Consider the following 14,462-nt stretch of genomic DNA (forward strand, 5'->3'; position numbering starts at 1 on the left):
CAATAGTTAACTTCATAATCTACAAGAGATCATAATCATAGCCTACGCCAAGTACTAACACGGATGCACACACTGTCACCATTACACCGTGCAGGAGGAATAAACTACTTTAATAACATCACTAGAGTAGCACACGGATAAATTGTGATACAAAACACATTGCAATCATAAAGAGATATAAATAAGCACTTCACTATGCCATTCATAACGGTGAATAAGTATTCGTGAAATATAGCCTAAGAGACCCACACGGTGCACACACTCGTCACCTTTACACACGTGGGACAAGGAGTCTCCGGAGATCACATAAGTAAAACCCACTTGACTAGCATAATGACATCTAGATTACAAGCATCATCATATGAATCTCAATCATGTAAGGCAGCTCATGAGATTATTGTATTGAAGTACATAGGAGAGAGATGAACCACATAGCTACCGGTACGGCCCCGAGCCTCGATGGAGAACTACTCCCTCCTCATGGGAGACGAGCAGCGGTGATGAAGATGGCGGTGGTGTCGATGGAGAAGCCTTCCGGGGCACTTCCCCGTCCCGGCGGCGTGCCGGAACGGAGACTCCTGTCCCCGGATCTTGGCTTCGCGATGGCGGCGGCTGCGGAAGGTTTCTCGTACCGTGGCTTTTCCGTATCGAGGTTTTAGGTCCGGGACCTTTATATAGGCGAAGAGGCGGCGTCGGAAGGTCGAAGGGGCGACGACACCATAGGGCCGCGCGGCCGGGGGTGGGCCGCGCCACCCTATCATCCGGGGCCCTGTGGGCCCCCTCCGCGGCTCTCGGGTGTTCGGATGCTTCCGGTGAAAATAGGCCCCTGGGCGTTGATTTCGTCCAATTCCGAGAATATTTCCTTACTAGGATTTACGAAACCAAAAACAGCAGAAAACAGAACCGGCCCTTCGGCATCTCGTCAATAGGTTAGTTCGGAAAACGCATAAATACGACATATAATGTGTATAAAACATGTAGATATCATCAATAATGTGGCATGGAACATAAGAAATTATCGATACGTCGGAGACGTATCGGCATCCCCAAGCTTAGTTCTCGCTCGTCCCGAGCAGTGTAAACGATAACAAAGATAATTTCCGGAGTGACATGCCATCATAACCTTGATCATACTATTGTAAGCATATGTAATGAATGCAGCGATCAAAACAATGGTAATGACATGAGTAAACAAATGAATCATAAAGCAAAGACTTTTCATGAATAGTACTTCAAGACAAGCATCAATAAGTCTTGCATAAGAGTTAACTCATAAAGCAATAGATTAAAGTAAAGGTATTGAAGCAACACAAAAGAAGATTAAGTTTCAGCGGTTGCTTTCAACTTGTAACATGTATATCTCATGGATAATTGTCAACATAGAGTAATATAACAAGTGCAATATGCAAGTATGTAGGAATCAATGCATAGTTCACACAAGTGTTTGCTTCTTGAGATGGAGAGAAATAGGTGAACTGACTCGACATAAAAGTAAAAGAAAGGTCCTTCAAAGAGGAAAGCATCGATTGCTATATTTGTGCTAGAGCTTTTATTTTGAAAACATGAAACAATTTTGTCAACGGTAGTAATAAAGCATATGTATCATGCAAATTATATCTTACAAGTTGCAAGCCTCATGCATAGTATACTAATAGTGCCCGCACCTTGTCCTAATTAGCTTGGACTACCGGATCATCGCAATACACATGTTTTAACCAAGTGTCACAATGGGGTACCTCCATGCCGCTCGTACAAAGGTCTAAGGAGAAAGCTCGCATTTTGGATTTCTCGCTTTTGATTATTCTCAACTTAGACATCCATACCGGGACAACATGGACAACGAGATAATGGACTCCTCTTTAATGCATAAGCATGTGGCAACAATTAGTGTTCTCATATGAGATTGAGGATATATGTCCAAAACTGAAACTTCCACCATGATTCATGGCTTTAGTTAGCGGCCCAATGTTCTTCTCTAACAATATGCATGCTCCAACCATTAAGGTGGTAGATATCTCTTACTTCAGACAAGACGGACATGCATAGCAACTCACATGATATTCAACAAAGAGTTGATGGCGTCCCCAGGAACATGGTTATCGCACAACAAGCAACTTAATAAGAGATAAAGTGCATAAACACATATTCAATACCACAATAGTTTTTAGGCTATTTTGTCCCATGAGCTATATATTGTAAAGGCGAATGATGGAATTTTAAAGGTAGCACTCAAGCAATTTACTTTGGAATGGCGGAGAAATACCATGTAGTAGGTAGGTATGGTGGACACAAATGGCATAGTGGTTGGCTCAAGGATTTTGGATGCATGAGAAGTATTCCCTCTCGATACAAGGTTTAGGCTAGCAAGGTTATTTGAAACAAACACAAGGATGAACGGTGCAGCAAAACTCACATAAAAGACATATTGTAAACATTATAAGACTCTACACCGTCTTCCTTGTTGTTTCAAAACTCAATACTAGAAATTATCTAGACTTTAGAGAGACCAAATATGCAAACCAAATTTAGCAAGCTCTAGGTGTTTCTTCATTAATGGGAGCAAAGTATATGATGCAAGAGCTTAAACATGAGCACAAAAATTGCCAAGTATCACATTATCCAAGACATTTTACCAATTACTACATGTAGCATTTTCCGTTTCCAACCATATAACAATGAACGAAGCAGTTTCAACCTTCGCCATGAACATTAAAAGCTAAGAACACATGTGTTCATACGAACCAGCGGAGCGTGTCTCTCTCCCACACAAGCATTTATTCAAACAAAAACAAAAACAAAATCACACAGACGCTCCAAGTAAAGCACATAAGATGTGACCGAATAAAAATATAGTTTCAATAGAAGAAACCTGATAAGTTGATGAAGAAGGGGATGCCTTGGGCATCCCCAAGCTTAGACGCTTGAGTCTTCTTGATCATATATCATCCTCCTCTCTTGACCCTTGAAAACTTCCTTCACACCAAACTCGAAACAAACTCATTAGAGGGTTAGTGCATAGTCAAAAATTCACATATTCAGAGGTGACACAATCATTCTTAACACTTCTGGAAATTTCACAAAGCTACTGGACGTTAATGGAACAAAGAAATCCATCCGACACAGCAAAACAGGCAACGCGAAATAAAAGGCAGAATCTGTCAAAACAGAACAGTCCGTAAAGACGAATTTTATTGAGGCACCAGACTTGCTCAGATGAAAATGCTCAAATTGAATGAAAGTTGCGTACATATCTGAGGATCACTCACGTAAATTGGCATAATTTTCTGAGTTACCTACAGAGAATTAGGCCCAGATTCGTGACGAGCAAGAAATCTGTTTCTGCGCGAGTAATCCAAATCTAGTATGAACCTTACTATCAAAGACTTTACTTGGCACAACAATGCAACAAAATTAAGATAAGGAGAGGTTGCTACAGTAGTAACAACTTCCAAGACACAAATACAAGATAAAAGTACTGTAGCAAAATAAACACATGGGTTATCTCCCAAGAAGTTCTTTCTTTATAGCCATTAAGATGGGCTCAGCAGTTTTAATGATGCACTCGCAAGAAATAATTGTTGAAGCAAAAGAGAGCATTGAAAAGCAAATTCAAAGCACACTTAATTCTAACCCACTTCCTATGCATAGGAATCTTGTACACAAATAAATTCATGAAGAACAAAGTAACAAGCATAGGAAGATAGAACAAGTGTAGCTTCAAAAATTTCAGCACCTAGAGAGGCATTTTAGTAACATGAAAAATTTTACTACCATATTTTCCTCTCTCATAATAACTTTCAGTAGCATCATGAGCAAACTCAACAATATAACTATCACATAAAGCATTCTTATCATGAGTCTCATGCATAAAATTATTACTCTCCACATAGGCATAGTCAATTTTATTAGTTGTAGTGGGAGCAAATTCAACAAAGTAGCTATCATTATTATTCTCATCAAGTGTAGGAGGCATAGTATAATCACAACAAAATTTACTCTACATAGTAGGTGGCACCAAAAGACCACTATCATTATAATCATCATAAATAGGAGGCAAAGTATCATCAAAGAAAATTTTCTCCTCAATGCTTGGGGGACTAAAAAGATCATGAAAACCAGCTTCCCCAAGCTTAGAACTTTCTATATCATTATCAACAATGGTGTTCAAAGCGTTCATACTAATATCACTACCAGCATGCAAATAAGATTCCATAGGTTTTTTCATTTTCGCATCAAACCATCCATGTCTTAAATCAGGAAATAGAATAAGAAGCTCATTGTTGTCCATTATGCCAAACTAGTGTAAACAAGAAACAAAAAGATGCACTTGCAGGATCTAAAGGAAATAGCTTCGAGCACACACACAACGGCGCCAGAAAAGTACTTTACCTGGGACCGGAGTATGAGAGCATTTTACCTTTCCTCCCCGGCAACGGCGCCAGAAAATAGCTTGATGTCTACGGGTGCTTCTATTCTTGTAGACAGTGTTGGGCCTCCAAGAGCAGAGGTTTGTAGAACAGCGAGCAAGTTTCCCTTAAGTGGATCACCCAAGGTTTATCGAACTCGGGGAGGAAGAGGTCAAAGATATCCCTCTCATGCAACCCTGCAACCACAAAGCAAGAAGTCTCTTGTGTCCCCAACACACCTAATAGGTGCACTAGTTCGGCGAAGAGATAGTGAAATACAGGTGGTATGAATATATATGAGCAGTAGCAATGGCACCAGAGAAGTGCTTGCTGGCGTGCAGTTGATGGTAGTAATATTGCGGACGAGTAGAGATGCGATAGAAACGATAGAACAAGCAACGATAGCGATATTTAGGAACAAGGCCTAGGGATTAGACTTTCACTAGTGGACACTCTCAACTTTGATCACATAACAGAATAGATAAATGCATACTCTACACTCTTGTTGGATGATGAACACCATTGCGTAGGATTACACGAATCCTCAATGCCGGAGTTAACAAACTCCACAATATTCAATGTTCATATTTAAATAACCTTAGAGTGCATGACAGATCAACACAACTAAACCAAGTACTAACATAGCATGCACACTGTCACCTTCACACTATGTAGGAGGAATAGATCACATCAATACCATCATAGCAATAGTTAACTTCATAATCTACAAGAGATCATAATCATAGCCTACGCCAAGTACTAACACGGATGCACACACCTGTCACCATTACACCGTGCAGGAGGAATAAACTACTTTAATAACATCACTAGAGTAGCACACGGATAAATTGTGATACAAAACACATTGCAATCATAAAGAGATATAAATAAGCACTTCACTATGCCATTCATAACAGTGAATAAGTATTACGTGAAATATAGCCTAAGAGACCCACACGGTGCACACATCTGTCACCTTTACACACGTGGGACAAGGAGTCTCCGGAGATCACATAAGTAAAACCCACTTGACTAGCATAATGACATCTAGATTACAAGCATCATCATATGAATCTCAATCATGTAAGGCAGCTCATGAGATTATTGTATTGAAGTACATAGGAGAGAGATGAACCACATAGCTACCGGTACAGCCCCGAGCCTCGGTGGAGAACTACTCCCTCCTCATGGGAGACATCAGCGGTGATGAAGATGGCGGTGGTGTCGATGGAGAAGCCTTCCGGGGGCACTTCCCCGTCCGGCGGCGTGCCGGAACAGAGACTCCTGTCCCCCGGATCTTGGCTTCGCGATGGCGGCGGCTCGGGAAGGTTTCTCGTACCGTGGCTTTTCCGTATCGAGGTTTTAGGTCCGGGACCTTTATATAGGCGAAGAGGCGGCGTCGGAAGGTCGAAGGGGCGACGACACCATAGGGCCGCGCGGCCGGGGGTGGGCCGCGCCACCCTATCATCCGGGGGCCCCGTGGCCCCCCTGCGCGGCTCTCGGGTGTTCTGGATGCTTCCGGTGAAAATAGGCCCCTAGGCGTTGATTTCGTCCAATTCCGAGAATATTTCCTTACTAGGATTTCTGAAACCAAAAACAGCAGAAAACAGGAACTGGCCCTTCGGCATCTCGTCAATAGGTTAGTTCCGGAAAACGCATAAATACGACATATAATGTGTATAAAACATGTAGATATCATCAATAATGTGGCATGGAACATAAGAAATTATCGATACGTCGGAGACGTATCATCTGGCTGTATTATTTTATCTAGACAAATCTAAGACAAATGTGTATATTCTCTATGTGGTGTGCAGATCTGTATTATGTATCTAAACACTATATTTAGCACATTCAAATTTAGACACATCAAAGACAAATGTGTATACTCTCTGTGTGGTGGACAGGTCTGTATCATGAATGAAGTCGGTATTTCAGCAGTAGTCCTCTTGTGATACTCCTACTTTGCACTTATGTAGAGCATTTTTCTATTTGGTGAGCAGCTCCATATTTCATTTTGGAAGCCTTCTCTCTCTCTCGTACCCGGCTCGATATTCTTCGTCAGAACCTTGTGTTAGACAATTGTTGATAGCTCTGTTTTACTATCTTCAAGATCGTACAACGGCTGTAATGTTTTTGCGCGTCAAGTGCATCTGTGTGTTTAACTATGATGTGGTCTAAGACCCCGTTTGTGGCCCGATCTTGCGGTTGACCCGAAATCCAAGGAGGGAGAGAGGGAGAGCGCGAGGAACACGAAGAACTCACGCACGCACACCAACCCGATACAATCGATACTTGCCCCCGTGACTCGATGGACCACGCCAATAGAATCAACCCGGAAGAGACGCGCGGTAGAATTCCGAGTGGAGAGATTGGTGAGGGAGATGAATCAAGGAGTGGTAGAGAGAGTGGGTAGCACTAGAATCTCACACACCAAATCCATACATCCAACAAGGGTAGCCTTGATACAAAGGGGATGAAACCCTAGGGAGACAAAGCTCAAATCCATGTCTAAGCCTAAATCTTGTCTAAAAAGGTAAGGGGGGTGTCTTGGGTCTATATATATAGGCATACAAGACGACACATGGCGAAAAGGTACATAAGTGGGTAACTTAGTCAGTTTGGTGGGTAATTCCCGTCGGATCCGGTCTGGGTCCGGTCAGACCGGGCCTGGGACCGGACGGTCCGGTTGTGGGGCCGGTCGACCGGCCGCCAACCGGGCAGGTCGGTCTGGGGCCCGGTCGGACCGGCCTCTGGGCCGGTGCTGGCGCAAAGTTGACGTGGGAGTTAGAGATCCCTGTGGTGTAACTTTTCTTCAGTTCCCCGGCAACGGCGCCAGAAATTTGCTTGATGCGTGTAATTGACACGTCCGTTGGGAACCCCAAGAGGAAGGTGTGATGCGCACAGCGGCAAGTTTCCCTCAGTTAGAAACCAAGGTTTAATCGAACCAGTAGGGAGTCAAGAAGCACGTTGAAGGTTGATGGCGGCGGGATGTAGTGCGGCGCAACACCGGAGATTCCGGCGCCAACGTGGAACCTGCACAACACAACCAAAGTACTTTGCCCCAACGAAACAGTGAGGTTGTCAATCTCACCGGCTTGCTGTAACAAAGGGTTAACCGTATTGTGTGGAAGATGATTGTTTGCAGAGAAAACAAGTAAAACAAGTATTGCAAGCAGATTTGTATTTCGAGTATAAAAGAATGGACCGGGGTCCACAGTTCACTAGAGGTGGGTCTCCCATAAGATAAAAGCATGTTGGGTGAACAAATTACAGTCGGGCAATTGACAAATAGAGAGAGCATAACAATGCACATACATGTCATGATAAGTACAGTGATATTTAATTGGGCATTACGACAAAGTACATAGACCGCCATCCAACTGCATCTATGCCTAAAAAGTCCACCTTCAGGTTATCATCCGAACCCCTTCCAGTATTAAGTAGCAAAACAACAGACAATTGCATTAAGTATGGTGCGTAATGTAATCAACAACTACATCCTTAGACATAGCATCAATGTTTTATCCCTAGTGGCAACAGCACAACACAACCTTAGGGGTTTCGTCACTCCCCGGATATCAATGCAGCATGAACCCACTATCGAGCATAAATACTCCCTCTTGGAGTTACTAGCATCAACTTGGCCGAGCCTCTACTAATAACGGAGAGCATGCAAGATCATAAACAACACATAGGTAATAACTTGATAATTAACATAACATGGTATTCTCTATCCATCGGATCCCGACAAACACAACATATAGCATTACGGATAGATGATCTTGATCATGTTAGGCAGCTCACAAGATCCAACAATGAAGCACAATGAGGAGAAGACAACCATCTAGCTACCGCTATGGACCCATAGTCCAGGGGTGAACTACTCACTCATCACTCCGGAGGCGACCATGGCGGTGAAGAGTCCTCCGGGAGATGAATCCCCTCTCCGGCAGGGTGCCGGAGGAGATCTCCGTAATCCCCCGAGATGGGATTGGCGGCGGCGGCGTCTCTGGAAGGTTTTCCGTATCGTGGTTTTTCGCATCGGGGGTTTCGCGACGGAGGCTATAAGTAGGCGGAAGGGCAGAGTCGGAGGGCTGACGAGGGGCACACACCATAGGCGGCGCGGGCCCCCCTCTGGCCGCGCGGCCCTATGGTGGCGGCGCCTCGTCGCTCCACTTCGTATCCCTTTCGGTCTTCTGGAAGCTTCGTGGCAAAATAGGACCCTGGGCGTTGATTTCGTCCAATTCGAGAATATTTCGTTACTAGGATTTCGAAACCAAAACGATGAGAAAACAGAGAATCGGCTCTTCGGCATCTTGTTAATAGGTTAGTTCCAGAAAATGCACGAATATGACATAAAGTGTGCATAAAACATGTAGATATTATTAACTATATTAAAGCTAACCCACTTTGCTTAAATCTCAACAGTTTGGGTACTGTTCACGGTACCTTTTTATCCAACCAAATGTTGACGCGTTAGCGATTTACACTGTTGATGAGCCCTAGAATGCTGTTGATTCTCGCACGCCGGTTTTTTGTTTCCTTTTTTCTTTTGTGGCAATCCCGTGGTAACCGACGCATATCCGGTACCTATTCTATTGTTTCCGGTTACCTCCTTCCATAGCATGTTTTTTCCCCTTTCTATACCTCTGATTGCCGGTTTAATCGTGCATCAGCCCTACGCACCGCTTACCCCGCTCTCCTCTTCTTTTGCCAGTCCACGTCGACAGTATCCCGAACTCTCCACCGCTTTCCACGTCCCGCGACCGCTCTAGATTTCCACACCTCAAACGATTAATGGTGCTTGCGGCGGGGCATGCCGATCTGGCCGCGCGACCTCCGTGGGAGGCGAGGAGGCGAGTAGGAAGCGGCAAAGATGAACACGCCGGCCGACATTTACGGAGCCATATCTCCTCCACAACTCATCTCTCTCCCGGACCTCCCAGTCTTCCAAACCGACCCACGTCTCTCTCGCCCCCACGTGCTTTCTCCACCTCCTGCTCTTCCAAACTATCGGCTGGACAAGGGGCTGAGAAGCAGCGTGGCGGCAGTTCAGCGGCGGGGTTCGAGTGGAACAGAGCAAGCTGGATGTAACGAAACGGAGGACGTGGATGGATTTGATCGCGGGAGCCGGACGTGGTCATTGCTGGAGGCGGCAGTGCTGCACCCGTTCGACGGCTGCTGTCCAGGGCCGTGCGAGAGATCAACTAGGTCCTCCCTGACTCAGCCATGCAGTTCCATCAGCCTGGATGTGTACAAGCCAATTGCAATTTCTAGGGTTTCAGCGGCGGGTCGCTGGCGCTCAATAGCGATGATGCCGAGTGGATTGGGTAAGATTCGTTGCCTCTTCCCGTCCACGCAACACTCCTTATCAGATTCCCCTTTGTACCCGGTGAATTGAATGGTTTTCACCACTGCCATGTTATAGGGATATGTTATACAGCATATGAAGATATATTATTGTCCATTATCTGCCACACAAGGTGTTTGTTTTCAGATTTTCTTCAAAGGTTAATTATTTCTGCCTTCTAGGAGTTCTAGATCGGCCAAACCATTCATTCCTTCCAAAGGAGACTGGAAGACTCAGGTCAAATACAACTACTATTTTCCTTAGCTAACCAAACCTTGAAGCACATTGTAAAATAGTTGTGTGTTATAGTTTCTGCACTGATACTACATAAGAACAGGGATGAGCAATACATGCCTGCATGCGAAGCACGTTACCAATTTGTTATATCTTTTAGTTCACTTTTGTCCTTATATGTATTACAAAAAGTTCTCAGAAATTACATGATTTCCTGTCCTTTTTTCTTGATATGTATTACAAGAAGCCCTCAGAAATTAACTGATTTCCTTGAACATGTGTACTAATATTTACATTTAAATGCAGAGAAGAAATATCATTGGGCATCAGTTTTTGGACTCACTTCCAGTACTAAAACTAAGTTAGTTAACATGCTGTTACCGCTTAGGTTATTGGATCCATGGAAACAATTGACAGGGAATATGCAAGCACACATATCATTGAGATATCTTTCCGTTGTTATTAGCTCACATGAAACTTAATGTCATAGCCCAACTTCTGAACTGTTTTGCAGCGCTACCGTCTTTGGTCGTTCCTCACACCCAGCTGCCTGTGCAGCTTTACTTATGGAGGTGTTAGCAATTTGATTATGGCGGACAACATTGGCGAGCAACCCTCGTGTAATTACAGTTGCACATGCCAAGACATTAGGGAGCAGGTCCAGTGGCAGCTACCGTTGCTTAAAAGCTCTTCCCAGCGGCAGGACTGTCGTCAGCAAGTTCTTTCACTGCAGATAGGAAATGGCTGCAAGCTGATTCGATCTGAGAGGTTACCTACTAAGACCTCCAGTACACCTATGAATTTGCATGAATAGCTTCACTGATTCCGTATGTCTTCCAGCTTTGTAATGCTATTTTGTAGTATGGGGTTTTCTTGACCGCTCTCAGCTTTGTAATGTTTAGTGACTTTCTAATTATTTTCCAACTCATAAGAGGATATTTTTCTGAAATTTGTGAGTTGTTTGTTTTATCTGGAAGCTTTTGAACAGAAATTAAAACCTTAACTGAACTAACATATAAAGAGGATTCAGAGGATTAAGGTCAGTTCCTTTTGCGATGGCTTCATTGATTTCTGCTAGCTCTGTTCACTAGATTCAGTAGTGTAGCACTTTTGTTATTTTTTTTGCAATATAGATATTGACGTTGCATCTTCCGATATGTTTTCCACTCCTTTTTGGACTATACTAATAATGCAATAGGTCACTAGATGGACTACAAACTAGATATGCCATGCCTTATTGGTCAGTAATCATAGTACTATATCACTGATATCAGAGGCTACATCGTTAGTTTTGGTTACTAAATTAGAAATGTTACCACCTTTACCAGCAAGGGCACCGTGCATTCGCTTCTACTGTCTCTGTGTTGGTTCTGATGCGCCAGGGCAAGACCTTCACCTATGAGCTCACTGTCGGCGGCATGCAGTTACATGGGTCGGACTTGCTCGCTCTTCTCGATTCCTAGCTTTTTCTTTACGAGGTTCTTTACTCCGCATCTAGATTACTCTGAAAGCCTGACGTTCTGATCGTTTCGTTTTTTAACCAAGGAAATCATGACAAAAATTTATAAGTTGCTGCTGCTAAAATTTGGTAACCACTACTTAATTTTCATTCTCAAATTTTCTTTGTGATTGTTATTCATTCCAGGAAAAAATGCAAAAATGGATGAACTTTGTTTTCATACAGCCAGTATTTTTGTAGTAGTGATCCCTGTCCAAAAGACCACATGAATTATATGAAGGTATAGTGCTTTAGATCCTACTTTTAGGCTGTGACATGTAATACTGATTCTATGTGGCAGCACACAGACTTAGCCTTAGTGTACAGGAAAGGAAGTGGCTCAATCCCCTGTTACCTGTGTTGTGTGCTACGGGGAGGTACTTTGCTCTATCTTTTTTCTAGGAATGCATTCTGCTGGTGATGGATTTGAATAGCTCATTGAGACCCTTAATTTTGGCTGGCCGTAATATGCAGAATTATGGTTAGTCCCCTGTTAGATGTGCTTCTTTCTTCATGAATTTAGTGTGAGGAGATATGAATATCTTTCAACCTTTGTTCCCATTAAACCAGATTATTAGAGTACCTTTATTTTTGGTGGAAAATTGCAGGTTACTGTCTTTCCACTTCTATTGCTGCCAGGAATTCACCGTGTATGGCTCATGCCCTTCTGTCCAGAGCAAAAGATTTGGACCTGCCTGTAGATTTCCTCTACTTCTCGAGCCTGGAGGATTATTGTTCTCTACTTCTGGACCTGCCCTTAGTTTTCTAAGGCCAATGTGAGTGCTCTATTGTTTTTCTTATATCATACCATACTTAATATCTTACATGTGAACCTACACACTTGGTATATGCATACTATTGTTTACTTCGGTTTAAATCACCATATAATGGTTAAAAACGTTTTCTTCTCCCACAACTGTCGGAATTCCCAAGGCTCTACAGCGATGCCTTTCCTTCTTTCACAGTTGTTAAAATTCCCAATTTAAATTGGGGTTAAATCATTTTCATTTATTGATGTTTTTTTCAGGGAGCTTGGAAAAAGAATTTCTTGTGTCATTAAAACAGTCAGACATTCTGGCACTAAATTACCATCACTAGATTACTTGACAAGTAAAATTTATGAAGGCACCGAACAGTTTATACTGGTGGAAGAGTCTCTCTTCCTATTTATCCAGATTGTCCTTCCCCTTTGGCTGATCTACCTAGCTTTGATGGTGGTGCTGAATCAATTAGTGAGTATAATTCTAAATTTGCTTCTACATCTCTCGATGTTGATGTTCACAAAAACGTTAATGTTGGAAATGACAGATATGTTTTCAAATATATTTGGGGTACTTTGTCGTGAGATTCGTTCTTTGCTTCCTCCAAATGATAATCCTCTTCCTATGTTTGACCAACTGTATATTCATGATGCGGAATGAGAACCATAGAATGCATATATTTGTTACAGTTGATGCTGAAGGTGATCAGGCGTCTGCATCGAATGGACTACCATTGTCTTCATCCCGTGGTCGTCGGCAATGGAATGAGGTGCAGGCTGATGCCAAGCTGGATGGTCATTCTATGCGTTAGCGACGATGTTGCCGTAGGAAGGAGCAGGATCCTGCTATAGTGGACTCCTTGTGCAAATATTTCGTATTGTTTAGCAGAGGAAGTTGCTATTGGCTGCAGATCATGGCAACAGTTACTCTCTTCCGGCAGCATGTTAGCTGGTTTCTCTTATTGTTGGTAATCTTCATGTAGCTGCAGATTTTACTAGGTCGACTGATGATATAATCCAGTCCAATGTACTATTGTAATTCAATAAAACGTATACTAATGCTACCAGCTTATTTACATTCAAATTGTTCTCAACATATTCAAAACATTTTCCCAACAAAGAATGTATCACCACAGGCGCGGCGACAAGCCTGTTTGCACTGGTAGACGACCACCAATCTGAACCAAACGATGGCATCTCAACCATGGAAAACACCGTATCCATCTCAGGCAGTGTGGTGCGACACCCACAAGAGGATACCGGCAACACTCAACATCAAAGCACTACTAGCATATGTGACAGAAATTTCCATTGCTTGAGGTTTCGGTAACAGTCGAGCAAGAAGCCATTTAGCTTGCAACAAGAAGATCATCTTTCCAAAAATGCTGCTGCAGCAGTTTTACCTTTTCATGTAAAAGCTTAGCAATGTATAATCCATGTATGCCCTCTCATGTACCCTCCTTTATTGTACTCGCACCTATGTGCAACCTCGCCTTGCATAGAAACCTTATGTAAACAAATCAAATCCTCTATGATATAAATAAATCCACCCTAAGTAGCAGACTCTTCTTTTTTATATTAATCTATGGTTTCTGTCCCATATCACCATTAACGTTGCTATCCAAATGATAAGAGCCATCAACAATATAATCTTTCTACCACACCGTAGGCAGTACGGGCGCGGCGTGCGCCGCGCCGCACACTTCCTAGTCATCAATAATGTGGCATGGAACATAAGAAATTATCGATACGTCGGAGACGTATCAGCATCCCTAAGCTTAGTTCTGCTCGTCCCGAGCAGGTAAAACGATAACAAAGATAATTTCTGAAGTGACATGCCATCATAACCTTGATCATACTATTTGTAAACATATGTAATGAATGCAGCGATCAAAACAATGGTAATGACATGAGTAAACAAGTGAATCATAAAGCAAAGACTTTTCATGAATAGTACTTCAAGACAAGCATCAATAAGTCTTGCATAAGAGTTAACTCATAAAGCAATAAATCAAAGTAAAGGTATTGAAGCAACACAAAGGAAGATTAAGTTTCAGCGGTTGCTTTCAACTTGTAACATGTATATCTCATGGATAATTGTCAACATAGAGTAATATAACAAGTGCAATATGCAAGTATGTAGGAATCAATGCACAGTTCACACAAGTGTTTGCTTCTTGAGGTGGAGAGAGATAGGTGAACTGACTCAAC

At 42.8% G+C, this 14,462-nt stretch overlaps 1 protein-coding gene across 8 annotated transcripts; it reads left to right on the top strand.

The window, feature by feature from the left end:
• Positions 1 to 9,101: 9,101 nt before the first annotated feature.
• On the top strand, positions 9,102 to 13,349 carry LOC124682110. Of its 8 annotated transcripts, XM_047216866.1 has the most exons (6): positions 9,102 to 9,739; positions 9,942 to 9,996; positions 10,508 to 10,761; positions 12,100 to 12,267; positions 12,519 to 12,723; positions 12,800 to 13,349. In XM_047216866.1, exons 3-6 carry the CDS (start codon positions 10,583 to 10,585, stop codon positions 13,061 to 13,063), a joined length of 816 nt encoding a protein of 271 aa, XP_047072822.1. In that variant the 5' UTR covers positions 9,102 to 9,739; positions 9,942 to 9,996; positions 10,508 to 10,582; the 3' UTR covers positions 13,064 to 13,349. The 8 variants fall into 8 exon arrangements, 6 of the variants coding, with proteins under 6 accessions (XP_047072822.1, XP_047072821.1, XP_047072819.1 ...); XM_047216865.1 differs by having other exon boundaries at positions 9,102 to 9,996; XM_047216863.1 differs by having other exon boundaries at positions 9,838 to 10,761.
• Positions 13,350 to 14,462: the final 1,113 nt, after the last annotated feature.

This window comes from Lolium rigidum, unplaced genomic scaffold (assembly GCF_022539505.1).
Source record: "Lolium rigidum isolate FL_2022 unplaced genomic scaffold, APGP_CSIRO_Lrig_0.1 contig_68105_1, whole genome shotgun sequence".
NCBI classification, from domain to species: domain Eukaryota; kingdom Viridiplantae; phylum Streptophyta; class Magnoliopsida; order Poales; family Poaceae; genus Lolium; species Lolium rigidum.

Coding starts and splice junctions, on each gene's coding strand:
- LOC124682110 (XM_047216865.1), top strand. CDS start 10,583: ATGGCGGACAACATTGGCGAGCAACCCTCGTGTAATTACAGTTGCACA. Junction 10,762..12,099: donor AAGCTGATTCGATCTGAGAG/GTTACCTACTAA, acceptor GGAAAATTGCAG/GTTACTGTCTTTCCACTTCT. Junction 12,268..12,518: donor CTTAGTTTTCTAAGGCCAAT/GTGAGTGCTCTA, acceptor TGTTTTTTTCAG/GGAGCTTGGAAAAAGAATTT.